The 19,874-nt window shown below is 41.6% G+C and overlaps 1 protein-coding gene across 3 annotated transcripts in view; it reads right to left on the reverse strand.

The window, feature by feature from the left end:
- Positions 1-3,253: 3,253 nt before the first annotated feature.
- The window catches only part of rasgrp3 (RAS guanyl releasing protein 3 (calcium and DAG-regulated)), a 39,907-nt gene continuing 23,286 nt past the window's right edge, over positions 3,254-19,874 (reverse strand). For all 3 annotated transcript variants that reach the window (XM_087171230.1, XM_087171228.1, XM_087171229.1), the window contains 9 exons: positions 19,547-19,825; positions 13,924-14,004; positions 13,604-13,717; positions 13,393-13,508; positions 11,231-11,378; positions 10,915-10,951; positions 9,955-10,104; positions 7,605-7,966; positions 3,254-5,669 (listed from right to left, as the gene is read on the reverse strand). In XM_087171230.1, the coding sequence (XP_087027356.1) occupies positions 5,661-5,669; positions 7,605-7,966; positions 9,955-10,104; positions 10,915-10,951; positions 11,231-11,378; positions 13,393-13,508; positions 13,604-13,717; positions 13,924-14,004; positions 19,547-19,825 (1,296 nt within the window). In that variant the 3' untranslated portion in view covers positions 3,254-5,660. The remainder of the gene's footprint in view (positions 5,670-7,604; positions 7,967-9,954; positions 10,105-10,914; positions 10,952-11,230; positions 11,379-13,392; positions 13,509-13,603; positions 13,718-13,923; positions 14,005-19,546; positions 19,826-19,874) is intronic.

A 19,874-nucleotide genomic window follows, 5' to 3' on the forward strand; every position in this document is an offset into this window, starting at 1 on the left:
GCACTCATGAGGACGTATTACTTCACAGAACAAAACATGAGGTTACATCATAATGTTTGTCATGAGGATGGAGCATGGAAATTGATTAGATGATTAACAGGAAATAGGATAGCAACTATTTTATTCATCCAACAATCTGTTACAAATGAGTCCACACATTACTGAAAGTTGAAAAAAGGGTTTATTAAACCAAACATTTAACAACTAAATGAAATATGGAAATGGTTGGCATCAGCGGTGTGCAAGCCTGTATGGATGAGTGAATTTCAGGTGTTCAAAGTAAAGGAAAGGTGTTGCCCATATCCCTATGGGCAACACCTTTCCTTTACTTTGAACACCTGAACTTCAGGTGTCGTGGCTAATCAGCTGCAGGGAGAGGGAGCAACTCCAAGGTAAGCAGTCCCTTATAACTTTAGGCCACTCCCTCTCCAGGTGCAGCCAACTAATATGGAGCGGCCTCTCAGAGACAGCATCAGCCACAACATTCTCAGAGCCTTTTATATGGTGAATGTCGAAGTTGAATAGCCGAAAAAACAGACCTCACTGCATAAGATGTTGATTTGGATTCTGCAAAGAATGTAAAATGGTCAGTATACACTGAGGGGTCTCCCTCCACCACCGACATAGACCTCAAAATGTTTCAAGGCCCAAATAAGAGCCAAGGCCTTTTGTTTCACAGTGAAATAATTCAACTGGTAAGAATTGAATTTCCTGGAAAACATATTCACTGGTTGGTCAATACCATCAGTACCAGTCTGCAAGAAGACGGCTCCAGCTCCAAAACTACTGGCATCTACCTGCAACTTTAAGGTTTATCACCACGGGGAGTTGCCAAGATAGGAGCAGATGAAATCAGACTTTTGACATTTTCAAAGTGACAGTGAGGGGATCAGTGAGTCAAACTTGACCTTGAAACTCAACAGGGTAGAAAGGTGCAAAACCCTTTTCCAATCTCCAACCACAAAGTATGAACTTATGTGTTTTTTTGGGCATGGTACCCTGGCCAACCACCCTCCCCAGTCACAGCACCCTGAGCAAACTCACATTAGCCAGATTTACAGTGAGACTGGCCCATGCAAGACAATCGAACAAAAGATCTCATTTGGTGTACATGCTCTTCCCAACTCTCGCTATAGATGACAACATCATCTATATACACTGCGTAACCCCTTGAATCCCACCAATACTTTACTCATCACCCGTTGAAAAATAGCTGATGCATTTCACAACCCAAATGGCATTACCTCATTGGAATAAAGGCCTGTGGGGGTTAAGGATGCTGCAATGTCTTGAGCTTGTTTTGACAGTAACCCTTCAAAAGGTCAAACTTGCTTACAAATTTCACAGTGCCCACCCGATCAAGACAATCCTCCTTGCGGGGAAGTGGATAATTTTATTTACTTTGGGAGCATCTGTGTATGGGCTAAAAGTTTGGTCTGGCTTCATCAAAACACAAGGGGACACCTAGCTAGAGCACGAAGGTTCTGCAATGTTGTGTTTCTTGAGAAACGCTGTAGAATCTCTTTTGAATTGGTGCAGCATCCCGCTACATTAATGTCATGCTGTATGAGATGAGGTTTGAGGAGTATCTGAAAGCAAAGATGGAAAAAGATATAATGAGGTTCGTCTTCCTAACGTCAGGCAAATGACACAACACCTTGTCCAAATTCCTGAGCATAATAGTCATCCGGGGCAATGCACTCTTCACCACCTTCCTCCCCCAAAGATGGTGATGACTCTGTACCCACCGAAACCACCAGGGCCACTGGCTTTATTGCCCCTGCAGATTCCAACCCCCTGCAACAAGAAAAATAGGGTTTTAGCAGATTTACATGGCATACCAGGGTGGACCTCTGCCTGTCAGGAGTAGAAACCAAATAGCTCAAAATATGAGAACAGAGTATGGGCCTATTGAAGAGTTATCTTTTGTTAGGTTCAGGAGACTAAGCGGACCGCCTTAGGTTCTCAAATTAAAGAGACGCTGACAAAGATTGTATATTTTGAGATTTAATTGTCCATCCAAAACCATGGTTTCTGCAGTGCTAACAATAAATAATCAGAAATTGATGATACAAACTAAATACTAATCAACTAATTAACAGCTGGATTGAAGTCAAATGATAATTGAATATTACATAAAAATGGGCATGTTTGATAAGAAGGGCTTTCAAAATTTCTGCAACATGCCTGAGGTAAAACTGATTCCCTGATCCCTTTGGATAACCTCGGGAATGCCAAAGACAGAAATGAACCGGGTTAAGGCGTTCAAGATAGAGTTGGTGGTCGGACGCAACGGGTAAGCAGCAGGATATCTGGTAGTTTGACACATCACAGTGAAAAGATACATACTACCAGATTTGGACTTGGGCAGTGGGCCAACACAGTCAATTAGCAAATGCTCAGAAGGTTGACCATCTGCTGGAGAAGAGGCAGGTTTGATGGACTGACTGGGGTTTCCTGTAAGCTGACAACTGTCTGTAGGCTTGTCACCTTTATGCAACCATCCTCAAGGAAATAACCATGTGCCACACTTTCCATCTCCTCTACTGGACGCACCAGCTTAAACAGCTCAGTCAAAGTAAGATGCTCCCCTTGCTCCCATATCAATTCACTGTGAGACAGAGAGGGGGAGGGCACATCTCCCCACCCCTTGCCTTTGAGAACAATCTCTCACAGGGCACAGATGATGAGTCTCTCAACTCATTTGCTTAAAATAATAGCACTGTTATTCAATCTTCAAGCTCCAGTCAAAGAACCAGATCAGCTGAGTTAACAGGATTATTTAAGCCTGATAAGAACAGAACAGGAGCATGTTCTCCAGACTATGACTCCATAAAACCTCCTTCTCCACTGAAAGATCTCCTTTGACTGAAGGGTCAATACAGACTATTGGTTTGTTTCTTCCACCTGTTGTCACCTCTCTCCATGTCAGAGCCGTCTGCTGTTCCCTGTCTCTTCATGTCAGAGAGACCTGACGTGCTCTACTTCCTGTGGGTGTGTGCATCTGAAGGTCTAGACACACACACACACACACACACACACACACACACACACACACACACACACACACACACACACACAAAGTGCAACAGACACACAACAGCAGCTCTTTTCACTTATTCACTTACTCACTTATTCAGACTTTCATCTTTAACATCAACAAACTTCACAAAAATGAATCTTCTACTTTGATCAGTTTTTTTCCCCCATTTGACTTGATTTTAATTGACTGCTGTTTTGCTGGAGACACTAATTAGATTCACTTGTTTTATTTGCTTTACTAACCAGGCTGCATCACAAAGAGGGAAAACACACAACCAAGCCAATTAAAAAAATATTTATTAAAAAGTTCTTTCCATTAAATATTAAATATGATGATTCTGTTTGACTTCCTTTGTACTTTTGAGCCCCTAAACTCAAAAGTTTAGTGTGTTAAAGGTTTATATCAAATGTAAACCTGCTCATATTAAAGCTCAGACATGGCTCTTTAATGTAGTATCTATTATTTTATTTAAAATTGAAGCTGAAGCTCAGATCCCAAAGAACAAAACATATGTAACTGTCCAAATAGTTTATATAAATGACAAATATATTAATATTGTATACAAATATAATATAAATTCAAATCTCATTTCTCAAGTGTCTATTTTGTATTTATCTATACTGTAAAGTTTATTTGCATTTATTTTCAAAATAGAATTATTAAAAAAACATTGTAAAAATAAAATGTACAGCATATAAATGCAATCTGCAGTATTTAAGACAGTGTTATTTACTGGACTTCTACATCTGTGGGAACGAGACCAGACATTTCCTACAGTGGGATTTATCTTACAAGACCATGACATCATCAGATGTCCGTGGTCTCTCTACAGTATACACCAACACTGAGCACATGCACATCACTAAAGTGATGATGGTGGGTTAGCGTCTTACAATAACTCTTAAGTTGAAGTGTAGGGTGGTTTAATTTAAAACCATCAGGTTGGATTGACTACAATGAAAGCACAGACACCAATGTACCTCAACGCAACAAAAGTGAGCACACCTGTGATTTGTAGTTATAGGTCCATAGGCCTATATTATAAAGGAAAAAATATATACAAAGCAGTCACTCAGGTGCTCACCAAGCTCCGCCTACTTGGACCCACCATCCACCCTTGCAGAATTTGGTTTCTCTAGCTGTGTCCCAATTCATGGGCCACATACTTCAGAGGCTGCATTTGAAGACCAATTGTGTCACAGTGGTGCTACTAGACTGTCCCACTTCAAAGGGTCAAAGGTGTCCTTTTCCTGGACAATGAAGGCTCCATCAGGTGGATAACCAACCAACATATCCCAAGATTCCTTGCGTGTGGGTAAAGAAAGCGAACAACACTGACAGAGAGCCTGAGGACTGCACTGTTAAATGTTAGTGTTGGGTTTCTGCTCAGTTCAACAGCTAACGGTACAACTGTTAAAACCAAGTGTTTGTGAAAAAAAGTTACGTTTGTCAAGGTTGCTAAGCAACAGGACCCACTCACGCCTGGTGATGCAAAGTGAAAATCCTTTGTAGACCTGAACGTCTCATTTCAGTTCGGCCTTTGTGGTCTACAGCGGCTACGAAGGATGTGGCCCCTGAATTAGTATGTTGATGTCATTTTTATATCAAACCAGCAACATCACATAAAACTGACACGTTCCACTATAGTTTCTATGTCTAGGCTGAATGAATATAAAACAGACATGAAAAAAAAATATTTTTTAACCATTGTAGCAGCTGCATGTGGAGACAGAGACATTTTACCGATGTTTTCCGTCATAAAAAATAAATCAGAAATGAACTTATAATGAAAAGAAATCCAACATTCAAGTAACCTGAAAGCTATGTAGTGATGCAGCAGACACATACACGGTGAGAACACACACACGTTCCAGCTGCAGCAGTTCAGCAAAGCAGCTGCCACGCTCATGCAACACAGGCAGTGTGTCCCCGACATTAGACACCTGTGTTTGATTTTAATGTGGCATAGAAAATTCATGTGACAGTAAAAAATGTTCAGTAATTAAAGACTAGAAGTGATATAACTCTCTGTACAGAATTGTTCATCACCAGCGTCCTTGTCTGACTGTTGGTTGGATGCCCTTAACATTCACTTTCAGCTTGACTTTCCCTTTATTTGCAGCTCCACATACAAACATCTCCACACTCCCTACATGCACCAGGCTCCTTCTAATCATTAGAACGTGTAGCTGTCCTCAGATCAGACATAGACAGTTTTCTGCTCCTGGATTTGTCTTTCTCAGTCTGCACCTGAGCTGTTGTAAAGTAACTGGCCAGCAATGATCCACTGGACTGAACCCGTTCCACACTCTGTGAAGTTCACAATATGTCACACTTTTTCAAGTGCTGATTTCATGTACACCCTGGACCTAAACCCACACTGAATTACATCCTCAGTGATCCTCAGGATGGACATGTCATTGATTCACAGTAGGTGTCAGTCCAGTGTCCACTGAGCTCCTCTTCCTGATCGTGTAGCTGTCTGTGCTGACGTCTAGAGAGGACATGATAACTTCAGGGGGGGCTTCAGGCAGCCCAGCATCTCCCCCAGAGAGAAGAGCTTCCTGGTTCCTGCTGCCAGGGGTTTTCTGGACCCACGGGGCTGGTCCTCACCAAGTCAGCTGTCCTGGAGGGAAGAGAAGAAATGTGATGGAACCATGGATCTTACATGTCTTGATTGTAGTGTTGGTTTCATTGTGTTTAGGAAAATGTCTGACATCATACTGAACAATGATGTCTTATATAGTAGCCTACATATGATCTTTACTGACATCTCTGTACAGGAGCATCTGTCCAGAGGCTCCATATGGTAAATTAACTGTTGGTTAACTCTGACACAGCAGTGTCTACTAATGTGCACTGTCCCTGATAACACAATAAATAAATCAAACAAACAGTAGGCTGTTCATTTCAGCTTCAGTCCAACAATTTCTTCTCTCTCTCCCTCCCCCTCTCCTACTCTCTCTGTCTTATGTTTAGTTATTCCTCTGCCTCCTTTAGTAATAATGATACATGGAATGAAAGTAGTGTATTTGCTGTCATGGAGGCGAGGCTCAGTGTATTGGAAGTGCTCCTCCTCTTCCCTGCAGCTCCCGAGCAGCCAGGAAACCAGAGCAGCTCCATAGACTGTGGCTCGGCATTCTGCTGACCAGTGGTGGAAACATCGTGAGCCAGTCAGTCAGTCATTTAGAGACAATCCACATTATAGGGCTGTTCCCACTGTTGCAGTCGGGCCAAAAAACAATTTAAATGGAACTGTTGACAAGAAATGCATCAGTAACTAACCTATTACATACTATATGACTAAAGTCAACACTTGAGACTGTCTGTCTGTGTCATTATGACCCATAGTTAAGTTTTGTTGCTAGGCAACATCTAGCGGTCGTAGTAATGATGACAGGAGCAAAGGGAAAAGTGCGGTGACGTAGTATAAAGAGAGACAAAGTCCAGGTCAGGAGGAGGCTGTGGTGGATGGATGAATGTGACACAGGAGAGCGCTGCTCCATTCCCATGTTAAAGTAGCTGTTTATGTTGTTTCTATTATCCATGACTGTTTAACAAAGTTAACCACATTATTATTTTACAATAATAACAATAGATCAGTACGTAGGTGTGAGCATAGCAGGTGAGGGAGAGAGAGAAGTGATGCTGGTGACTGAAGGAGAGAGTTAACTAGTTAGTTAACAGCAGTACAGTATATGTGCAGAACCAATCCAAGCTGCAAGGGCTGTTGCAATGACACTTTTAAAGCAGCCCAACAGCATGGGGACAATAGGACTAACAATATTTTTCAAACTTTAAAAGTTTAAGCCTCGTTTTGACCAAAAAGTACCTGGAACTTTTAGTTTGAGGTGGTCCTTTATTTTATTGAAGTCCTGTGTCAGTTTTTTCACCTTCTCCCGGACCTCTTTGTGGAAAATGTGTGCTTGCTCAGTGCTCGCTCACTCGTTGCTGCCGGCTTTTAAACATGGCGGGTGAAATAAAATGCAGCGAGTACTCGACCAGCCAGAAATGTTCAACACTAGACCACACCCCCAAACTTCCTGAACGTTTGGAAAGTACTATCCCCCGACCAGGAGTCCCTGGTCGGGGGATAGTCAAGGTCAAGGACCCCAAATTTGTCATTTGGGGTCAATCTATTGAGCTGCTCTGGTTTCCTGGCTGCTCGGGAGCTGCAGGGAAGAGGAGGAACTTAATTTAGACCCATAGTTCCTCAAAAGGTTCCTGGTTCCTGGGGAAAGTTCCTGCGGTGGAAACTTTAGGCTTTAGATGTGGTAGGGCAGCAGATTTTGTGGACTGACCCCTTCAAAAATGACAGATTAAAACACTACCACTACGATAACTTGAGTTGTAATACCTGGTACTATACTACTGTACACTGTTTCTGATAAACCTTCAAACCTGTGGCTCTGGTATGCTTCCTGGATCTTCATTCTCATGTTTGAAATAAGTGATTACTCCTCTCTGTCAGATTAATGTTGTCTCTAGATGAACAAAGTGATGTTTTATTAATGTTAAACATCATATCTAAATAAATATCTATAGCCAGCTTCTCCCTTACCTCCCCTCCTCTGAGTGTGATCCCGTTCTGGACATCCAGTGTCTTCTGAGACTCCAGGCTGCACCGAGAGGAAACCACCTGGTGCTGCTCATTCTGGTTTTCCCAGAAGGCAAAACCTTTATTTTTAGACATCTTCCTGTGAGTCCTGTATTTCATTTTGGGGAAGGTGTGGGAGCCGCCGTCTGTGGCCCCCCAGCTGTGCTCAGGCCACAGGGGCTCGGTCTGGGTGGCCTGGCTGGTGGTGGCCCTCTGCAAACGGACCGAGATTCTCTGGGCCGAACCGGTCATCAGGGTGATGGACTGGGGGTCCACAGCTGGACCTGCTGATGTGACGGCTGGGAACTCAAACACCTCATCCTCGTCTGAAGGAGTGAACACAGAAGATTACACACAGTTATCGTATGGTTAACATCCTGGTGTAATAGTTATCTGTAAGTTAATATAAACTGGGAAGCGGCCATGTCTCCCATCAGACACTGACCGCACAAAATATTGGTCTGTTAAACATGAATGTCATTTAAAAAAAATAATTAAGAAAACACTTTCTTAAACTTTCTTTAGGTTCTGCCTGACTGACAGTGGGTTAAACGAGTTGCCACTAATTTTCTAAGTTGTGTGTAAAAATATTGAGAACCAAATGAGCAGCAGAGCTGCCTTTCTGATGGTAAATGCTTCACAGACAAAAAACGTAATAATAGTCATATTAGGAGACTTTGCCAGTGGTTCACAACTCCTCCTGCAAAACTGTTTTGGAACTTTAGATTTGAAAATATAAAAAAATGTGTGACAAAAATGTGTATTTTGCAATTACAAAACTGAGAGTATTTGTCATTTGTTTTATGAATGCCTATCTATTCAATTGTTTTGGTTAGATATAGAATATTTTTTAAGATGCTTACTGGTTCAACTATTCATTTAGTAAAAAAGAGACATTATATTTTTATGAGAAGAATGATATCGATTTAGAAAAATCTCTTTAACTTATATAGAAAATACTACATCCACCAATGCAACTATTTCCTTTTATTTTATTTTTATGTGTTGTCCATATTTTACCATGTATCTTATTTCAAAAGTTATGATTGTTTTAAACAGAACATTAAAATCCATGCCACAGAACCAGAGATGTCTTTTTATTCCATACATTCTGCTGTCTTGTCACAACCTGATGCCTACATTACCCATAATGCAAATCAACCACACACAGTTTAGTCGGATAGTGTGTCATGTTTAGTTGTAGTCTTCAGCCCCAATCGACTCTGACTCATGTGACTTCCCTTGAGGATATTTATCAGTGCGGCTCTGCTTCCATTAGTCAAAGGTCTGTTCTGGTAGCTGTGTAGCCAGTTTGCATCTTATTGAAATCATGTATCAGAATGTAAAAACTATATGACTGTGTTTTTAGGTTTTGCTTGTGTTATTTTGTATTTGCAGTGAATTTCCTGCTTTGTCTTCATATGCTATGTTTTGTCCATTTAAACATGTTTTCATGAAACTGCAGTGCATTAAAAGGACTTGTTTGTAAGTTCTGCTATTGCTACATAGCTAACGTTAGCATTTGCAACTGTTTATTTACCAGTGTAGAAGAAACGTTGTGAGTTCAGCATCAAACTTCATTCCTCTTCTCACCAACAGCTGTCTCCAGAGGTGGAAACAAACACCAATGTTAACTCTTGTCTCTATCACGTCTTTTCTTTGACTGAAGTTAGCATGCTAACCAGCTAGCCGCAGTCTGATTGGCCCATCTCGTCACTTTTCAATACCGCATTATAACCTCTGTTGGGACTCAGTACATTCAAGGTAATGCAGACCATATGTTTCTTTGTTCCACAGACAAAGGAACTCACTTCCCCACAGTTCCTCACTGTTCACACTACTGTTGCACAAGTGTGAGTATTGCCAACTCTACTCAGTAGAACTCCAATCCTTCAACTTTAATTTACTGTTCACATGGTAATTTGGTTATAGTTATTAAGTTAATTAAGTTCCAGATTAATAGTAATAAATTGAGATTGAACCAATATTGGCTATGTTTTTTAGGCTGTTGCCCTGAGGACTTTAATTCATTTATAAGTTATTATTTAATATAAATATTGTTAAAATTAATATTTTCTTAATTTATGATAGCCAATAAATTCATAGACAACCGAAGGTACAACATATGGTGTCCCACTGATGAGGCAGAGAAAAGGCCCAACACCACTTGATTGAAAACACAATGATGACTGAAGCTCTGAAGACTGGTAAGTAAACAGCTGTTACATGGCAACATGTGTAACGCATAAACCCTTTATAAGTACATTATTCATGTAGCTTTGTTCAACATGTTTAGTAACTGACTGAAAGTGACCTTTACAGGTGGGCAGTGCAGGGCTGCTGGGCAGTGAGCTGTGAGTCAGTCTTGCAAGGGAAACACTGCCCACAGAGCCAGAGCGGATCAGCTTCCTGCAGGCCAGAACCAGCAGCTCCCGACACTGTTTGTGACAGTTGACACCACAGTCTGCAGAGAACATAAAGACACATCAGCAAACATTCAGGCCAAAGCCTCTACACATGCAGCTAATGTCATATCATATAACAACCTATAGTGTCATGGCATAGTGTGCAGGCAACAGGGTTTAATTACCTGACTTCCTGGTCAGGTGATTTATGTCCTGTTTCAAAATCAGATACTTGTATCTCCCATGTCTGTTTGGTGGTAAAAATGTAGCTACTTTTCCTCATAAACCCAGCTGGAGACATATCTAGACACTCTCTGGACAGATCTTATCTCCTCTACTTCTCAGTGAATGAGCTCTGATGTGGAGCTCTGGACCTACAATGTTCAGTGTGTGAGACAGTTCAGTCCATCAGATGTTATTGAGCTGTCAATGGACGTACCTGATGACCAAACACCAATCCCCATTGTTTTCTTTCTAAACGGGGAGGTTTCCTACTAAGATGTGGAACCACATTTTCAGACATTGCTGTGGAGAAAAGTTTATCCGCCCTTGGGGGCCCCTAACAGCCTGGGTCTCCAAACAGTTGTCTGCCTTGCCTGTTCACAAGCTGAGCCTCTGGATGTGAAAACCTCAAGCCTCCAGAACACAAACACTGGGAACTAACTTCCTGGTGTCAGCATTATAACTTTTTTTAATGACTCTCCAGTGAGGAGTGGAAAAGATGCTTTGAAGGTAAGTAGTCGATTTTAACTTTCTTTGTTGAAAACCATATGAAACAAATAAATTGTCAGGTAATGTTGAGTTAAGTGTTGTATGTTTATGTTGTAATGTTTGAATGACCTTCAGAGGAGAATCTAGTGAAACTGTACCTTTGCACTTGTAGCCCTGTTTGATGATTCCCCAGAGCTGCAGGTCCAGACGTGTGAGGACATGGGAACAGAAGACACACACACACACACACACACACACACACACAAAATACAACGCACATTAGATAATGAGGAAAAGCAGCTAAAAACAAACATGATTGGCTCATAAACAGGAAGTATTCCTTCACAACATCATGTTGTATATGTGAAGGACACACACAGTGTCAGAGCAGCTGTTTGGCTTAAGGCCAGTCAGTTACACCACACTGTTCATTATCAATGCAGGAACATTAAAGAGGCATAAAGAGATACACACAAATCCAGCACAGTGTTCACAGAAGGTGGGCTTCAGGTAAGTCATCTCCTGGAAACTGTGGATGAATCCTGGTCCCATCTTACGCTGGAGCAGAGGGTTAGCCCGGAGGAAATATGCTATCATTTCATCCTTACTGATCAATCCATCTCTGAGAGGAAGAGAAGACAGAGAGGGCGGGAGATAAAGGAGAGGAGGACCATCAAAAAGAGAGGAGAGAGTCATCAACGCTAATGCATCAAGATCAATGCTAACAGCGGTATATAAAAAGGTAGGCAGGGTATGAGATATATTACCTTTTAATTTTAACAGCATTAGTTAATTCAATGCTAAATTTCATTTGCAGTGTAGGGGGTGCTACTTTGAAAGTTTGGTTAGTTAGCTACACGCTAATCTAAAAAGGACTATCTGTACGTTTTCTATGTTGCCTAAATGTGGTTTCATGCCATGAGCAGGTGGTGGTGGTCCAGAGTTTCAGCTATTGTTAACAATACAAGAGGCATCAATACGTCCTCTGAGCAGCAGACTGGACGCTACAGTAGCTGTGTCCCAAATCAGGGGCCGCATCCTCTGGAAGACAAAGGTGTGGTTATTCGTAGCTGGAATAGACCACGATGGCCAAACCAAAATGAAACAGCCCGGCCTACAGACAAGTTTCGCTTTGGGTGACCAGCTGTGCCCTTACTGTTTTATTTTCACAAAGACTTTATAAGGCCCTTGGTTTTAACAGTTGTACCGTTAGTTGTTGAACTGAGCTTCAACTAGGGTTGTCAAACGTTCCAGTTTTCCGTCTTCCAATTTTCTCTTTTTTGAGCAACTATCCCGGAAAAAAAAAATTCTTTCCCGGAACACGAACTGTCCTGGTTTTTGTAAAAATGCACTTCTAATTTAGAATTTTATGGTTTGAAAAAAACCTAATTTGTTTCCTTCTTGTCACACCGTGGTGAGGTTGTCTTGTCCTGGTTTTCATTTGTCCTGGCATTTCCTGTTTTATTTTGAAAAGTAACTCTCCTCTCATTTCAGGTCACTTGCTCTTCCTCATGTGTCTCAGTCTGATTGACCTAAATGTTTCCACCTGTCCCCTATTTCCCTCCATGTGTTTAAATAGTCTGTGTCTCCCTTTGTCTTGTGCCAGTGTGTTTGGTCTGCGTGCACCCAGCTCTTCGTCACAGCTTCTTCTTCCTCAAAGTGAGAGTTTTTGAGTTGAAAGTTTATTTCGTAGTTTTGTGTCATAGTTAAAGGTTGCATAGCATTTTGTTTCCTCCGTGAGGAGTGATCTTTTGTTTACTTACCTTTTCTAGAGTAGAGCCTCCAGTTTGCTGGAGTTTTTATTTACAGATAATAGTTTAATAATCCATTGTGTTTTCCTCCTTAGTGGAGTGATTATTATTTTGATAGTTTTCATAGCCTCATATATAGTGAGGGTTAGGTTGATAGCCTATTTATTTCTCCACTTGGAGGCGCCCTGAAGAGACAAATAAAACTGTCTATTGAACCCTGCATCTGTGTCCTGAGTCCTTGCCTGGTCGTGACACTTCTACTGCTATTCTTTTTTTCTTCCTGGTTATGTCCAGTCCTGTGTCCGTATGAAAACAGGTACAATAGTGCCCAATTCACCCAATTACATTTAAAAGTGTAATCCTCAGGCTCTCTGTTGGTGTTGTTTGCTGCCATATTATTGTCATTATCAGAAAGAGACAGTGTGACAGGGCTGGGGCTAGCTGGTTAGCATGCTAACTTTAGATAAAACCTCTGGAGACAGCTGATGTTGAGTAAAGGAATGAAGTTTGATGCTTAACTTCTTCTAGAGTGGTAAGTAAACAGCTGCTAATATTAATGTTAGCTATGTCACAATCGCTAAACTTACAAATAGCTTCTTTAATTGTAAGTAGCTACAGCAACACAAGACTTTGAAAGTAGCAGAATACACAAGTTATCTAGAAACAGTAGCTTAGTAAACTGAGGCTGTTCAGCATCACTTTTGGGGTGAAGGTTATAACACGACAAAACATATTTATGTGGTTGCCACAGGCTCCAGAATGTGTGGTACAGTGAAAATCCCTACTTCCAACTGGAAATGTTATGTGGTGTTGGAAGCAGCTATTTAGTATAAAAATACAGCTGCTGTAATTATTTGAACATGTATTAATAACTTCCACACTCACTGATCTTTGTCCAGAACACAGAAGGAGTCCAGAAAGGGAAAGTTGGCAGCTATGCTCTCAAAGTCCTCTTGAGAAATGTAGCCATCGTGGTCATGGTCATAATTCCTGAACACAGACTTCCCAAAGCCAGAAAAGAAACAGATTGCTCCAACAATATTTCATAGTCACTGCAACATGTCCTGAGTTGTTCTCTGTAATCTCAGATACTCACATCCACCACCTTCCTGATGTGTTTATTGACGACAGATGGGTCTGGTTTGGTGGTGACCCCCGAGGCCCAGTCCAGTGGGGCCAGGGACTTGTTGGGCGTCGTCGGAGAGGTAGGCTATGAAGGACGTACATACACAGGACTTACACCAAAAGCACAGTTGTACAATACTACACATACTTCCACAGTGCCAAATGACAGCACAGGTAAAAAGAAAAAAACACATCTCTATGGTATGTAGAAGAAGTCTTATGGTACAGAATCAAGGTTGTCAAAACTGGACACACTGGACCACAAATTACAAATAAAGAGCTGAAACTTACCAGTGATTTGGGGTTACGTGGTTCCCTTAGCAACGACAGCTCATAAATCTCATCTTCTGTGTAATAAAGATCTAAGGAAAGCTGAAAAGCACAGAGGTTATGGACATAATTAGTTTCAAAAATCATTCTACAGTTGATAGTGTCAAGGTATCAATCAATAAAACTTTATTTGTATCACACTTTTTCAACAGGTTAGTGCAGCTCAAAGAGCTATAGAAGAACAATAATAATAAAACAGAGTAAAATAAAAGCTGGAACAAAAACTGGTTAAAATTAGGAAATTTAGGGGAGGAATTAAATTTTGTGGCACTTTTCTCTCTGTAAGTTTCAGAACCTATGACTAAAGTCTCAGATTTGTCCTGGATGAGCTGTGACCAGCTGTTTTGTGACATCCAGGCATTAATATATAAAATACCATTGCTGCCTCAAGGTTGTATGCCTCCGCCACTCAGACTTGTTTCAGATTACATCCCTGTTTATCCTAACAACCTAACAAAACATTTTTTTAGCCATTACTCAAGACTTCACTCAGCAGTTATGACTACGTTTCACATAAATGGTTCATGTTTTCTATGACTCTGCATAAACAGAGATGTAATCTGAAACTAGTCTGAGTGGTGGAGGCAGACAACCACGAAGAGATCATTCTAGTTCATGACATGTTGGTACTGTCCAAAACATGCAGGAATAAAACTGTTATTGTGTTTTTATTCTAAGAGTTTAAAGGTTGATGTTTTTCTGATCTTTCAAGGCTTCATCAGCTTTGTCTCATTGTCAGAAGTTCCCTTGCGTTTAACAAAGTGAGCCAGACTGAAGGGACATTGCCGGCCATTAGAATCACATTAACAAAAAGAGTAGGATGTCCACTGGTGGTCTTGTCTGTATGGTATAACTCTTCATGCTGGCAATCTTCAGGTCCGGCTTATTTTAGAACTGTTAATTAATGCTGACTGATAAAATTTATCACCAACGTGACATGAACATGTGCGATAAACAGACTGTAAGAAACTGCCTGAGATTGGAATCAAGGACATTCACATTCAGCATGTGAACTTTTGACCTTTCAGATGGAGTCCTGAACACATGGACAATACATTCACACCATTTGGCCAATCAGATGACACCCTGGCTCCCCTTCAGATTAATTGGTGTGAGAGTAGCTGGCGTGATGGCAGAGGATGGAGAGACCGATGAAAATGTGGTTGAAGAGAAGAGAAGTACTTCTGCTGTTTGAAATGATCTTGGATTCAGGAGAGACAACGTGTTACAAACACAGGTACTGCGTAAAACATGCACAACAGTTGTGGCAACTTCCAGAGGAAACACAACCAACCTCCATCACCACCTGCTGCACAACATAAAGAACTACACAGACACAGAGTACAAAACCACAAACATTGAGTAGCAGTAAATCTAAACTCTTGCCATCATTGCAACAACAGGACTGTGACTCCTCCTGACAAAACATCCAAACGCTTCCAAGAAATAACCACAACTGGTTAAGGTTAAGGACAAGATGTCTATAAACACAGTGGCCAGAGATGGTTTTGTGAGTCTGATAAACAAATTGGACCAAAGATACCAGATTCTATCACGGAATTATTCTTCCCAAGTCGCTATTCCAAAAATGTATGAGACATGCAGGAAGAGAGTGGAATGGACAGAGCCCTACATCAGCCTCACTGTACACTTCCTGGATAAAGACTTTGAACTGAAAACGTGTGTCTACAGACAACCCACTTCCCCTGGAAAACATCCTGTGTGGACTACGTGAGGCTTTGGCCAGCTGGCATTCATGGGATAAGCAGATAGTTTGCATCACCACAGACAACAACATTGTGAAAGTGTAAATTGTCGCATTTGTTTTACATGGCATTATTGTAATCTATTGCAGTCATATTTTATGTACATTGTTCAAACATTCACAGTGTAGGTTGGAAAAAGTATGTGAATATAATTGGAGTTAGGATTTCACACACCTGCAGTCTAATAAATGAAACCAGGTTGAAGGTGTGGGTTAGCGACACTGACTCAAACATTTTGAGTTTGTTGTTCACAAGAGGCCGCAAAAGGTTACAAAGTCACGTCAGAGAGTTTAGATCTTCATCAGTCCACATTCAGACAAACTGTAAATTGGAGATGATTTTAGTTCTGTGGCTGCTCTCCCTAGAAGTGGGCACCATACCAAGATGACTCCAAAGGCACAACGCAGATTCTTCAGTGAGGTAAAGAAGAACCCTACAGTGACAGCAAAAGACTTGAAGGAATCATTGGAACTGACCAACATTTCTGTTCTAAGTGTACTATACGCAAAACGTTGAGCAGGCAGGGTGTCCATGGCAGGACACCATGGTCTCCAAAAAAAGTTGCTGCTCTCCAAAAACAAATAAAAATATTGCCGTGCGCCTGAAGTTTGCCAAAGAGCAGATTGACATTCCACAACGCTCCTAGGAAAATATTTCATGGACTAATGAAACTAAAATTGAATTTTTCAGACGGAACGTGCAGCACTACATATAGCATAAAAAGGGGCACCACATACCAACATGAAAACATCATCCCAATGGTGGAGTACAGTGGAGGAAGCATCATGGTTTGGGGCTTTGCTGCCTTTGGACCTGGACAAAATGAATTCCCAAGTTTATCGGGGAATCATACAGGATGATTTCAAATCGCTGATGAAGCAGGACAATGACTCTAAACACTGAAGTAAATCCAATACAGAATGGCTTCAATAAAAGAAATCTGCCTTTTGAAGTGGCCCAGTCAGAATCCAGACCTTAACCCAACGGAGATTCTGTGGATTGACCTCAAGAGCACACCAGGCATCCAAAGAATATGTCTGAGCTGAAGCAGTTCTGTAGGAAGAATGATCAAAAATCCCCCCTGAACATTGAGCAGGTCTGATCAGCAGCTACTAAAAGCTAAAGTTGAGGTTATTGCTGCCAAAGGAGGTTCAACCAGTTATTAAGTCCAAGGGTTCATTTACTTTTTCCACCACCACTGTGAATGCACCAGAGAGGGTTCTGACTGACCAGGAGAGCCAGTTTGTAAATGTGGTGATGCCAGACTTACAAATTTTTACACACCATATTTGACCTCTCTATTTGTCTCTCATATCTCATGTAAATGTCTGGGAATGACGTATGTGTCTAACAGATCAACAGCAGTCTTGTTGTGCTCCATATCATCCTCCAAGAATGAATGGAATCATCCAAAAGTAGGGGAAAGAAAAGCATCACCGTTCACTCGCTCTCTGCAGACTTGCATGGAACAAGACCTCAAAATTGGGATAAATGTTTGGACTGTGGACACTTGTTGATGTTTGGTAGGAAGCACATTATCCTGCGTTGATTCTAGAGAACTGTCAGGTTTGTGGAAATTTAAATGAGGTTAAATTTGAGTTCAGTCAGTTTTCTTGATGAGGTTTAAAAAGTAAAGTTAACCCAATCACTGTTTTCTGTTTGATTTGATATGTGGTAAAGGGCAGCCATGGTATAGTTTGAAGATTTTGAACCGTTTTCCAGGTGCACAGCAGTGAGGAGGATGTTGTAGGTGAGGAGACCGTCTCTAAAGACGCAGAGCAGCTGGATCATATAAGGAAATTGTCCTGGACAATGTCTCCAAAGTTCAGGATAAGAAACGGAAACTTAATCAACTTAGAGGTTGGAGACAAAGTGTGGCAGCAAAACATGAAAAGCCAGCAGCTGAAGACAAAAGTGATGAGCTTCTGGGGGGATGGTGCTGTTTTAAATAGCAACAGCACCTGTAGGCCAAGACCCAGCAGCCACTGCTCCAGCTGCCACTGCACCTGTAGATACCACTCCTGCTGCCTCGTACATGTGGCCAGTCTCAGTTGTAGCCCCTGCGGCCATAGCACCGCTGTCCCAGGCAGCTTAAGTCAGGTGCTCTTAAGCCAGATAAAGTGAGGATACCTGAAGCCCCAGCACCTGCAGGTGCCACAGCATCTGTATCCAAGGCAGTCAAAGTCATGGTACCAACAACCACAGGACCTGCAGCTACACCACTTGCAGCTAGTGGGTCCAACAAGTCTAAAGAAGTTAAATACACTGCAGATAAAGCTGCTGTCATTGACAGCTACGGCAACTGGAGAAGAAATACGTCCAAACTTTGGGTTTGTAGAGAAAAGACGTTTGAGTTGCAATTGCAAATTCACAATGAGAACCACCTCAAAAACAAAGGCACAGCAGAGATCCACACATTGCTGTGTTATCATTTTTTCACTTTATTTTAAGGTGGAGCCAGTGAGGTAGAAAATGATTGTAGGGATCACTGGATGTTAACAGTAGAAATGTGACTGTAGCTTTGATAAGTTGTTAATTAAGAGTCACATCTGCTCTCTGATCTTGTAACATAGTCTGACCTTAAAATATCTCACTAAGTAACTGGTGAATAAAGGTCAGTGGTCTTTAGCTGCAAGTAATTTCATCAGTTCAGGCAACATTTTAATCAATAGATCATCCATATACTGTATCTGTTCTGGTTTACTTTCTTACATGGGAATGGGAATGTTTGAAAGCTTAAAAATGGACCTGAAACATGTTTCCGTCCAAAATGAAAAATGTTTATGGGTTCAATGGGAGAGTCCCAGGTAAAAACGATGCCTGAAAGGTGACCAAAACTCTTGAAAAATGGTATATAACGTTATAGAGTTTCAAATGTTTTTTTTCTTAAGAGTTATAATCTGTAACTTGGTCATGGTAACAGTATGTGCAATTGGTTGCCTGTCAAGTACATCATATTCTCTATGATCATGTGTGAGTGTTGTGTTTGTCTGACAGCTGCTGGTAAAAACCTCCTGAACCTCTGGTTCCTAACGCAGGGAACACACTGCCTGCAGTGGATGAGCGTGGCGGCTGACGTCGCTGACCTGCTGCAGAGAAGCACATGTGTGTTCACACTGGTTGCATCTCTGCTGCTGCAGCTGTCTTTCTACATAGACTTTACAGGCTACTCCAATGTTGGATTTCTTTTCATTAGAAATTATTTTTGATTTATTTTTAAAGTAGTATTTTTTTGGGGCTTTTATTGTACAGGATAGTAGAGAGAGACAGGAAATGGGGAGGCAGAGAGAGGGGGAATGACATGCAGCAAAGGGCTGTCTGATGCGGGATTCGAACCGGGGCCGACTGCAGCGAGGACCTTAGCCTCTGCGTATGGGGCGCCTGCTTAGACCACTACGTCACATGACGCCCAATTTCTGATTTATTTTTGACAGAAAATGTCACTGTCTCCACATGAAGCTGCTACAATGATTAAAAATGTGATATTTAGATTTTTCATGTCTGTGTCATATCTAGAATCAGTGTAGATAGAAACTACAGTGGAAGGAGTCAGTTTTATGTGATGTTGCTGGTATGATATTACTATGTTATCTCTGTCTACTTCTGGTGGAGACACATCACATGTGAAAAACAGGCGAGACCTAATCTGTAGATCATGCGACGCAGCCAGTGTGTCCACTCTAAGCTGTTAACATGGGCGCCAAAATCAAAACCAAGACATTCCGCAGCCGCCACACACACACGACACATCCACTGGGTTTCTGTCCTGAGAAAGGCTAGTTTAGACCAACATTTCCTTCTACCAGGTGACCACTCACTGTTAGCAGGTAGATGAGGTCCATGTTGGGCTCCACTTGAGCTGCTGCACTCTGCAACGACACCAGCTCATTGAAGGTCATGTAGAGCTGGTTCATCTTGACCAGGTTCACCTTGTTACTGTCCTCAACCCAGTCAGGAAAGACCACGTGCACCGCGATCAGGTCCTTCAGGTGCACACCCAGAATGGGGATCTTAAAGCCCCGGCAGTCGCTGAAGGCCTTTCTGTAGCAGGAGTAGTTGTTGCTGGAGGACACCAGCTCTGTCATCTCACTCCAGATCTGAAGCAGGGGAGAAGGACTGGGCTCAATATGATGGTCCAAACAGGTA

This window comes from Seriola lalandi, unplaced genomic scaffold (genome assembly GCF_002814215.2).
Source record: "Seriola lalandi dorsalis isolate HSWRI2012SDOR001 ecotype SW California unplaced genomic scaffold, Sedor1 jcf7180002054980, whole genome shotgun sequence".
NCBI lineage: Eukaryota > Metazoa > Chordata > Actinopteri > Carangiformes > Carangidae > Seriola > Seriola lalandi.